The 11,326-nt window shown below is 39.9% G+C and overlaps 1 protein-coding gene across 2 annotated transcripts in view; it reads right to left on the minus strand.

The window, feature by feature from the left end:
- Positions 1–6,749: 6,749 nt before the first annotated feature.
- LOC101855342 (sarcoplasmic reticulum histidine-rich calcium-binding protein) overlaps positions 6,750–11,326 on the minus strand; it is a 14,349-nt gene continuing 9,772 nt past the window's right edge. For both annotated transcript variants that reach the window (XM_005099696.3, XM_005099695.3), the window contains exons 6-8: positions 9,239–9,435; positions 8,014–8,131; positions 6,750–7,122 (exon numbers count right to left, since the gene is read on the minus strand). In XM_005099696.3, coding sequence (XP_005099753.1) covers positions 7,006–7,122; positions 8,014–8,131; positions 9,239–9,435 — 432 coding nt within the window. In that variant the 3' untranslated portion in view covers positions 6,750–7,005. The remainder of the gene's footprint in view (positions 7,123–8,013; positions 8,132–9,238; positions 9,436–11,326) is intronic.

Consider the following 11,326-nt stretch of genomic DNA (forward strand, 5'->3'; position numbering starts at 1 on the left):
TGTGTGTGTGTGTGTGTGTGTGTGTATGTGTGAGTGTGAGTGAAAAAGTGTGTGAGGGAGAAATGGAAAGAAAACCAAAGAGAAAAAGAGAGAGGTGCGGGAGAAGAGAGAACGTGAGGGAGCGAGAAAGTGAGAGAAAGAGAAGGGACTGGGGAAGAGATGAAAGTACAGACACCAAGAAACAGAAAAATAATAGGAATAAAAGTGGGTTTGAACGGAGACTATTAGTTCCACAAATGCCTAATCACCAACCAATAAAGAGGTATGGAGACAAAGACGAAAACGAACCAATACAGGGGTAAATAAGCTGAAGAAAAAAAAACTAGAATAAGAAAGTGAAACATCAGAGAAGAAAATGAATTAACGCGGTGTAAATTAGATTAGCTAAGACTAAAATGAGCTAACAAACAAGCATGCTGTTGCAGCAAAACACATTTCCTTTTATCCTTTTATTTAACGCACCAGCACACAAGAAACGTTCCCCAAATCGCGCTTTTCGGAGACGCTTTCCTGACAAAAACACCAAAGTTGCAATTAGCCGGTTCAGGAATTCTTTCTCCAAGGGTAAAAAGACAAGCGCGCAACAACAAAAACTAGAGGTGCTGCTATACGACATGCGGCTAAGTAGAAAAGTACATGCAGATTGCTTGAAACGTAATTATGAAAGAGAGCGGTGCTTTAACCTTTTCTTTTAAAATACATTAATTTTTTCTTAAAACTGTGAAAGGTGGTTAATGAGTGTTGATGCACACCTGTTTCTACACAGCTTGCACGACTTCGAGACGGACTCGTTTTGAGATAGCTAAAAAAGGGCTGGAACGGGCGTGGTGAGAATCTCGAAATACTGCAGTGGAAAATCCTGGCAAAAAAAGAAATCTGTTTATCGCAGACCCCATCGTCTATTTTGAAGAAGAAAAAAACCCAGACCCCCCCCCCCCCCCACCCCCTGTTCCTTCCTCTCTCTTCCCCCCATCCCCACTCCTCTCCCAACCTCCCGGGTTTCTTTTTCCTTTTATTTTGTTTTCTTACCTTTTATTTTCTTCTTTGTTTCTTCTTTATTTGTGGTCAAATAAAGAAATTTGGAGATTTCCTGCACGTAATGCCACTGTGATCAATTTTCAGTAGTTCATCATTCAAGAAAAACAGCTTTTGAATTAACCTTTCATGTGTCTGTCAGGGCATGGAACTATAATTTAGGAGAAGTAGTTTCACCAACAGAGCACAAACTAATATCCGCACAAGTCTGTTGTCTCATGTCAGACCAACGTCTTGAAAAAAACAAACATGGAGACAAGGGAGTTTATAATTTATTTATTTTATACTATTATGCTATTTTCTAGATTCTCTCCCTTCTATCTCATAAACTCCGTTACAGACTACGTATCGAGTGCTAGCGAAAAGTTACGCGCATCTCAGGCACGTGAAGAAAATCACATGCACGCGCATTCGTGAAATGATAAAGAAACAGTCAGCTGAGGGGTCTGCTTTAAGAAAATTATGAGTAAGAGCAATGACCATAATAATACTGAAAATAAATAACATCTTGTCAATACGAGTAAAACCTTGGAGTAACTATTATTAGGAGAGGCCGCGAGTCGCGTAACGTGAAGCCGCTGCAGACTGCAGACGACGGTCGGCCATGTTTGTGAGATCAGCTCAGTTCTCTCAGTTGTAAACTTAGTGTCGACCGAATGGCAGTTTGCGTAGCGTTCGGGTCCGGTGGTCCTCTCATTCAAAGGTCCCGGGTTCGAATCCGAGTAGTGACGGAAAAATTTTGTTCTCTAAAATTCTACTTTCTCTTTCGTCTGCTTTCGTCTCCACTTTCTGCCCCTACCTCCTTAGGGCTCCGGACTCTTTCTGCAGGCTTTCTACTGCTACTCCTTGGCTCCTTCTTACATCTGTCTTTCAGCCACACCCCTGATCTTCTGGTAGGAAAGATCTACCCCTAGCCTTCTCGGACAAGGGCGAAAAAATCTCGGAGGTCGCGTATGCAAGTTGCGCAAATTAAAGGTCCCTTGGTGGTCTTAAATTTATAAGAGTAGGCTTCGGTGGCCACCCAAGCAAAATTCAAAATTTCCTACCAACTTAAAATGTTTAATGTGTCCCTCGCACTCATATGACTTATGCAGTTGCGAGTGCCGTAAAACACTTATAAGACCTACGAAAAATGTTTTTTAAAATATCAGTCTCTAGCAATGGCACTGAACTTGATGGCGAAGTGCCTTCTGATTTAGCCATCAATGCATCTCACAGTAAAAACAGAATGAAAAAAGATTGCAGAAAATTCAGTTTGCCATGATGATAACTGCACGTATGTGCCTAGATCTAGTCTGGCATACTTGTCAATTTGCTCTGCATGTTGCTTACATTGCTGGTTTTGTGTTGTTAAAATTGACAAATCATTTGAAAATGTGAAACCTGCATCGGTGCCTTTGTTGACTCCAGTGTGTCAAATGTAACTTCCTTGCTGTTTTTGAAGTCTCATCGGAGGTTCGACAGTACCTTCAAAGAATGTCATTGAAGTGTGTTTGGTATGTGAATAAAATTTTCGATGCCATGTGTCGTTTGTCTGTGCAGGGGGTGTGACATTGTCAAGAGAGAAATGTCACAAATTAGTGCAATCTGTTTTGAAAATCTTATTATAAGCCTATCATTTCACATTTTCTATTAATTCTTCAATACACTTAACAGTATTTTTAAAAATTTAGATAAAGTGTCTGGGTGTTTTAAAGGTGCCCCTCCCTCCTCGGTTTATTTGGGGGGGGGGGGGGAGCTGTTTTATTCTTTTTTTGTGTGTGTAGGGGGGGGGGGTAATTTCTACCATCATACTTCACTCTTATCTGCCTTGCCCTCTCCTTCCTCATTCTTTGCCCATCCCATCCCACCCTCACTACCATCTTTTGTGTAATCATTTTCAATTTTGTTAGAAATATATTTTGTTGTAAGTTTAAGTCAAGAAGACTACGTTTTTGTAAAAATAATGTCAGTGATGACATCATTTTGCACTGATGAAGTTCTATGACCGGAAAGTCTGCAAATTTTGTTATCCCGTTTATATTTTTGTTTTGATCCTTATTATCCCAATTTCTTCTCTAAAACAAGTTTTTTTAAATCTTACCGTCACAATGTGTATACATAGTACATGTATTACCAAATGTTCGACTGAGTGAGCTGGTAATTTGATGCAAGTAAGATTTCTTACTGTCCTTATTATATTGTTACTATCAAGAAGTCTTCGTTCTTGTAAAAATAATGAAGTTCGACTACCAAAAACTCAGCAAATGTTATCATCCCGTTTATGATTTTGTTTTGATCCTTATTATCCCAATTTCGTCTCTAAAACCTGTTTTAAAAGAATATCTTACCATCACAATGTGTATACATAGTACACGTATTACTGTAAATATTCGACTAAATGAGCTGATAATTTGATGCAAGTAAGATTTCTTAACATCCTTATTATATTACTACTGTACGTGAGTGCTTATAATGCTGTAATTAACATTGACAAAGAAATTTCGAGAGACAATGGAGCCCGAGCAGCTTGTTTTGAAAGGAGATTACGCTGCGTACGCTGCTTTGTTTTGAACTTACAAAGATGGCGGCAGGCCCGATAAGCTCCGCCCTTTCGGCTTCAACTTGGTTGGAACTGTTGAGCGGGGGACGCAACGTTAGGGCCTCTCCCTATATAGTTACTCCAAGAGTAAAACCATCATGTGTGTTAAGGGAAGGGGGAGGGGTACAAGCCATCATATACCACTCGTCTAAGTGTGTCTTGACCTCATTACACACCGACATCTGAGAGGTTTGAGTTGCATGGTAGGAAGCCATTCAACGTTAGAATTCCATTGAGAAATACAACCTACGTGTTGTCAATTCACGTTGCTGTCAAATGACTCACGATAAACGGATCTATTTCTTTCTACCCTACCCCCTTTTCCACCCACACGCACTCTTTGGCTAACAATGACATGTCGCTACCTCAGACGTGCAAAGCTCTATCTGCTCAGTACCCACTTTTGAGAAATTTGACGTGAAAAGTTTTTAGTTTCACAACATGTCAAGCTTTCTCGAATGCAATTCACTGAATATCTTGATAATGACTCCGAATAATCTTACGATTTTGATAGAGTACAAAGAACATTTGGTTTCCGACCTCATGGTCTTAGTAACTCAAATGGGGGAAACTTTCAGATAGAACGTTTGTAATTCTAAGGTAGTGATGTGTCGATGAGCGCTAAATCCTGACACTGAAGCTGATGTGTCATTAGCAACATAGCTCAGCATTATATTGATACCCAAACCAACTGGTAGCGACTTGGGAGGGATATTCATCATCACCCGGTGCCTTGCCGACTGGTGTGAGCGATCATGGACCTCCACTTCCATCTGTCTTGCGCTGCAACAATGGTGTCTGTTGTTATTGCTGCTCCCACCCATGTTGTTAACTTGTCCAGTATCTTTTCCCTCAGTCTGCCTCTGCCTCTTTTTCCATCAAACTTCCCTGTTGTTACAATATTCTCCAATGTTTTTTTCCACATTGTATGTCCAATGAAATGTGCCTGTCGTTTTCGTATATTCGTCGTAAGCTGTCGTTTGTAATTTGCTTCAGCCAAGACTTCTTCATTTGTTTTTCTAGCTGTCCATTGGATACGCAGCATGTGTCTCATGAATCACAACTCTGTGGCCTCAATTGTTCTTTCCAGCTGTCTATTAATTGTCCATGCTTCGCACCCGTATAATATGATTGGCTCGATATAACTTTTCAGTACTCTTTTTCTTGTTTCCAGTGACAGATTGATATTTGTATCTGTTTCATTTTGTGGAAGGTTGCTTTTGCTTGGCAAATGTGGCTTTTAATTTCGGTATGACATCTCCCATCTGATGATTATAATGGTCCCCAAATATATAAATTGTTATACTTGCTTGAGGGTGGTATCATTGATTTTGATATTGCAGGTTGGCGTTGGAGTTTTTCTACTTTGGAGGGATTTTACCTTTTAAAATTATGTGTAATTGAAAGAACATAACACTAAACATTTCCAACTCTTAGAACGTGTTCCTTCCTGTGTAGGGATTGAAACAGCCTATTAATTAATTATTGTTAATATAATTATAACAACAATAAAGGATAATGATACTGATAATAAAAAACAACCTTGTCATCGTCAGTATTACTTTACAGTCATTATCGTTATTATTATTGCATGACAATTTTTTGAAAAGGAAACACGTATTACTAACTTTAGTAAGACAAACAAACAAATGATTTATGTTTTGTAGATATATTTTTTATTTTGTTAGAAGTGGTAAACATACGAAAGGTCAAGCAGAGCATGGCATGATTATAATGATCCGATCGCAGTTAATGACAAAACGACAAAATGTCAACGTGGTATGGATGTAACTCCCTTTTCAACACTGTAAGGTTACATAAGAGGCGGGGCCTTCGAATTTAACGTCCATCTCCCCCAGTGCCAAGCCAAATAAGTGGTTAGCCGTAACCACTCCCAAAAACAACGCAAGTTCAGAAGGCCCCGTAAGGTATTCAAACCAGAGCCATCTTCTCCGTAGTCCAGCAGGAAATCAACTGACCTAACGGAGCACCAACAGCAATACCTTTCTGAAAAAACGGATCAACTGTACATCATACAGCAAATGAAGTAGCAACAAGATAGCTTATTTTAAACAGTGTAGACGTAAAATAGAGAAATGGTAGATCGTAGTTTTAACACATCTTCCCACGTTGTGGGATTATTTAAGAGGCGGGAAAGGGGGGGGGGCATACGGTGGGTGACTGAGAGAAGGAGAGGGAGAGAGAAGGAGAGGGAGAGAGAGAGAGAGACAGAGAGAGAGAGAGAGACAGAGAGAGAGAAAGACAGAGAGACAGAGAGACAGAGAGACAGAGAGAGAGACAGAGACAGAGGCAAAGACAGAGAGAGATAGAGAAAAACAAAGAGAAAGACAGACACACAGACAGACAGAGAGACAGACAGATAGACAGACAGACAGACAGACAGACAGACAGACAGACAGACAGACAGACAGACAGATGGACAGACAGACAGAGCTAGTAAATTACATTTGGTTTGCTGTGGGCGCCGTGGACTACACAGTGTGACCAAAATCTGTCTTACCACTATTATAATCAATTGAAACTGAAACTGAGTTCTCAAGGTATATCAATCTAACAATTTTTTAGGCTATCTAAATTTCTTTTTAACTTTTTGTTGTTGTTTGTGCTTAAGGCTATCTTGATTCCTTGAGGATTTGTTTTTTGAAGAATTCAATACACGTTTCCGTTTGTTTGTTTTTTTGCTGGCCATTTTCATCAATTTTATATTTTCTTAAGAGCAACGTTGGCTCTACATTTTCCAATTTGGATACTTTTCCTACTTTCCGACCTCAAGGACTGACTTACATTAGATCATATTGTCTTGCTTAAACAAGTTCTATTGATAATATCACTTACTCACTCGTTGCGTCTGTTTGTTTGCTTTTTTTTTCAATTTCACGGACCATTTCCACCTACGTTCAGTGAGTATATTCAAATGCTTTGTATACTGTTTACATTATTAGTAATAAATGGCCTAATTTGTCAAATATACTGGATATGTTATTCAATATGATGTTTTGCTTTAGCACTGAAGTGTTTTAGCATTTTAGCAGAAAGTACTCCAAATGTACCCATAAGTACTTTTTTAAAAAGTACTTGTACTCACGTACATTTTACAGGAAAGCACTTTTACTGTACTTAAGTACACGTTTTAGATTGTACTTAAATTTGTACTTAAGTACCTTTTTAAAAGTACTTTAACAGCTCTGTCCTAGACACTGCATTGAATCGACAGCCCTTTTCATTCAGCCCGCGGTTTGAAACCCCAAGTAACTTACTTTAGAAACCTCCCCACATGCATGCGCACAGTAAAGATATTAATAGTTGGACGATTAAAAATCAGGCTATTTATAGTTAGCTTTTTTCTAATTGGCCTGTCTTCAACCTGTTCACCACATTCCTCCGGTCCAGCCGATGATACAACAGGCAATCCGACCTCCAGCGTTACCAGACGCCTTACTAGCCTCACTATCACCCTCGCCGTGGTCGTCTGGACCGTCGTGGACCTGAATGGAGGAGAATTTTATTTAAGTTAAAAGCCCATTTCGACCTGTTTTAGGTACGAAACCAAATCATGTAATGTCATATTGGGCAACGCCACACCATACCATACCGTACCACACCTCACCATACCACACCACGCCACACCACGCCACACCACGCCACGTCAGCACCACACTTCTCCCCTGTATAAAAAAGTGAACAAAAGACTATTTTTTCTAAGGAAGCTCATGTATTTTAAAGTTGATAAAACATTGATGTCCATATTCTATCATTCAACCATAGAAAGTATGATCAATTTCTGTATAACAGCATAGGCAGGGAACAGGAGACAACAAGATAAAGAAAAATTAAATCGATAAATACGGAAAGCATGCAAAATTTCAAAATCTACATTCTCTTACTTGGATGAATTGTTCATAACAGTTTGCACTACAAAAAATTAATTCCATCTTTTTAGACAATAAACATCCCTTGTTCCCTAAAATAAAAACATCAGTCAGAAGTAAAAGACCAGGACTTCTGATCTGCAACAAAGAAAGATACAGAAGGTCATTTTTACCACCATCCATCAAAATTTTTCCATCTTAGCCACCTTGTTACAAGTATTCATATGGCTTTAGAGCATGCATCAGAATAACATTGAGTATGTATCTAGCTTAAGATTAGCATTGTTTATATTACTGTTCATTTATATTATGCATGTGACTGTAAGCCTGCGTTTGTGTGCATGTTTGTGCGTGTGTATGTGTGTGTGTGTGTGTGTGTGCGAGTGTGTGTGTATGTGTGTACGTGGTGAAACACCAAACCAATGCGCCAGGATCTGGAAAACAAAAATGTATCTTATCTTATCTTATCTTATCTTATCTTATCTTATCTTATCATCATGTACTCACCACGACACCTCTTCCAACGAGGGAGTAAGGGCCAAACAGAGTGGACTCCGTCACTGTCATGGAAGCCTTAGCCACACCTCTACGATCAGCCTCAATGTTTCCCCAGTCTCCAACATGCCTGTCAAGACAGAAACAATAAAGACAAACAAGGATCTCAGATTATTCTGAGGTCAGGAGGGGGCAAGCGAGTGTGCTAGCTTAGGATTTATGGCACTTTTACTTTTGCTTATTGAAAGTGGTTCATATTATACGGCAGTTATCCCCTCCAACCCCCAACCCCAACCCCAACCCCAACCCCTTGTACCGAATTGTCTGACTAGTCACAAATAAATCATCCTCAATGCTCTCATCCTAATTATTTGCATTCACAAAGCACATCTGGCTGAAGTTCCTTGGAGGCTCATCAGTCGGATAGACTCCATACGCTCATTCATTCATTCATTCATTCATTCATTCATTCATTCATTCATTCATTCATTCATTCATTTATTCATTCTTTCTTTTTTGTGTGCACGTTTTCACTAACCCACTCATGTATAAATTGAGCCCTCTTTTCACTCAAGAATCAATTTATCCGTTAATTAACTGACCCCTTGAGCCATTTACCTACCAATTGATCACTCCATCAACTATCTGCATCCCCTTGTGGTTGTCATCACACCCCCCCCCACACACACACACACACATACACACACATACACACACCCATTGTACTTATCCATACGTTCCTTAACCCATACATCTGTCCATCGATGTATCTACGCTTCCAACATCCTTAATCTGATCTTCTATACATCCTCGTATTCATGCATCAATTATCCAGTTATCAAATCGTTCATCCATTCATTGATTTACATATTCGTTCATCCATCCATCCATTTACCTATTCTTTCATCCATCATTCATCCCATCGTTTGTTCATCCATCCATCCATCCATCCATCCATCCATCCATCTATCCATCCACCCATCCATCCGTTAATCTACTCACGCACCCGCTAATCCATCCATCCATCCATCCATCCATCCATCCATCCACCCTTCCAATCATCCATTCATCCACCACTCTACCCAACCATCATTTCATCCATCCATCCATCCATCCATCCATCCATCCATCTATCCATCAATCCATTCATTCACCACTCTACCCAACCATCATTCCACCCACACGTCCTTCCATCCATCCATTCATCCATCCATCCTGCCATCCATCTATCCATCACCTCTGGTGGCTCTCTGGCCCTCCATGTAACACCTTGTGCGGGTTGTAATGACCCCCGAAAGAGTTACAGCCATTGCTGTAGTCACCAAACTCGTGAAGATGGAAGCCGTGCGTGGATCCGGACTGCGAGGGCCGTCCTCTCCTGTCTCGGGGATTAAACCCGTACAAGTCAAGCTTGATCTCTAAATCATGCCCTGGCTGAGAAAAACAAAACAGAAAGGAGTTACTGTACAGAAAAGCCTATGTGAGCTGTCCAATTGGTTTATTGTGAAGTCTCTTGAGTCTTACACAGGAGATGAACAACAAACATATAGTTTGTTTAGGAGGCATGGTGTTGTGTAGAGTACGAACCATTTGGGACATGGACAGAGTAAAATTCTGGACATAATATTTATCTGTCATTCCACTCTAAATGTAATAAAGAGTTGCGAACAAAGCTTCTGAATTGGGAGCAAAGTCGTGTTTCTGCAGCTACTGTTTCATAGGACTTGGCGCATCCATAGGTGTCATAACGGAGCTATTAACTGGTGACCATAACATCGTTGGTATGACTTTGTTTTCCAAAAATTGTCTGGTGGCTTTTGTTTTATGAGAAGGTGCTTTGTCATGCATAAAAGCGTCTACTTGAATGACACCATGATGAAAATAAAGATAAGATTTGACCTTCCCAGCACCAGCACGATGTAGTCCTCTAAAAGAAGTCTTGCGTTGATTCTCACAAGAGGTGTTTCGTCCATTCCAGCCAGACCACCCCAAACTATAGCAGTTTTGTGACCTCTGTTCCTCACCGATAGATGATTATGTCCATAATCTAACTAACACGGTTTATGCACACAAATATTTCGGTGCTTGTGTGAATTTAAGTTCAATTGCGATTGTAATAACAGAAGTTTCTTCCTATCACTAACATAATACATGTACTATGTAATACAGGAGGCGGGCTGCTTCTACCCTGTCTCTAAAAGCCACCTCAGGCTGAGAGGGATACAGTGCCCCAACAATCAGACGGAGATAGTAAATCCCCCCCTCCCCTTCCACCCCCCGCCCCACACGGGAATCGAACTTCTGCGTGCCAAGGCAAAACTCCGTGACACCACAGACGCCTGTACGACAACAGATAAGTCGTATTATCAGTTCTGTATAACACGAAGCAGCACGGAAAATCAATAATAATAATATTACTTTGTTGTTACAAAGTCATGCCAGATGCCGGTAACGCGTGTTAATAATAGATTTTAATTGATTATGTGAAAGAGGCAGTTCTTTACGCTTTGCTAAGGGTACACAACCATGTTTTTTGTCCTGTTCGCAAGGAACTCCATGGTTGTTTCCCTTAATAAAATTGACGTGCAGCTTCTCCAGGGAAAAAGAAACCTCAACGTTAAACGACACACACACACACACACACACACACACACACACACACACACACACACACACACACAAACACACACAAACCCACCATATATTATGTCTTTTTTAAAAGAAGGATGGTGAAATTTAAGGCCCTCGTCAAAATAATCAAGTTTAAGAAACTGACTTTTTTACACCCGTTTGACCATTTTTATGGAATTTTTGTTGTTGATTTTTTTACTCAAAAACTTTTATTTCCATTTAATACACATTTGTGCGTGGATTTTACTGAAAAACGTTGATTAAAGAAACAAAAAATATAAATTTCCAGTTCCCACACTCTCTAGTTATGGAGAAAACCAAATTTTGGCCGGCATTTTCTCTCTAATTTTAACCTCTCAAACCCAGCGACCCCCACCTCCTTCAATCAAAAGTACCACGATTTGTATTCAAGATAAATGGATATTCTTTCTTTGAGAGCAAGACGAATAAACAAGCTTCAAGTTCAAGATTATATCAATAACTCAATGTGCCCAAAAATTAACGAGCGCCTGAGTCAAAAATGCATTGTGACGTATTTGGTGTTTGATGTTGATTGAACGGAGAGCAGGTTTTGCCAAAGTTGCTTCATCAGAATAGAAGGTACTCTGCTAAAGTACCGACAATGTTATTCAATTCTTGGAATGGTGGAAGGGAATCGCGTGAGAGTACACTGGTTGTTATACTGTAGCAATAT

The sequence above is a fragment of the Aplysia californica genome, unplaced genomic scaffold (assembly GCF_000002075.1).
Source record: "Aplysia californica isolate F4 #8 unplaced genomic scaffold, AplCal3.0 scaffold00222, whole genome shotgun sequence".
In the NCBI taxonomy this organism is placed as follows: domain Eukaryota; kingdom Metazoa; phylum Mollusca; class Gastropoda; order Aplysiida; family Aplysiidae; genus Aplysia; species Aplysia californica.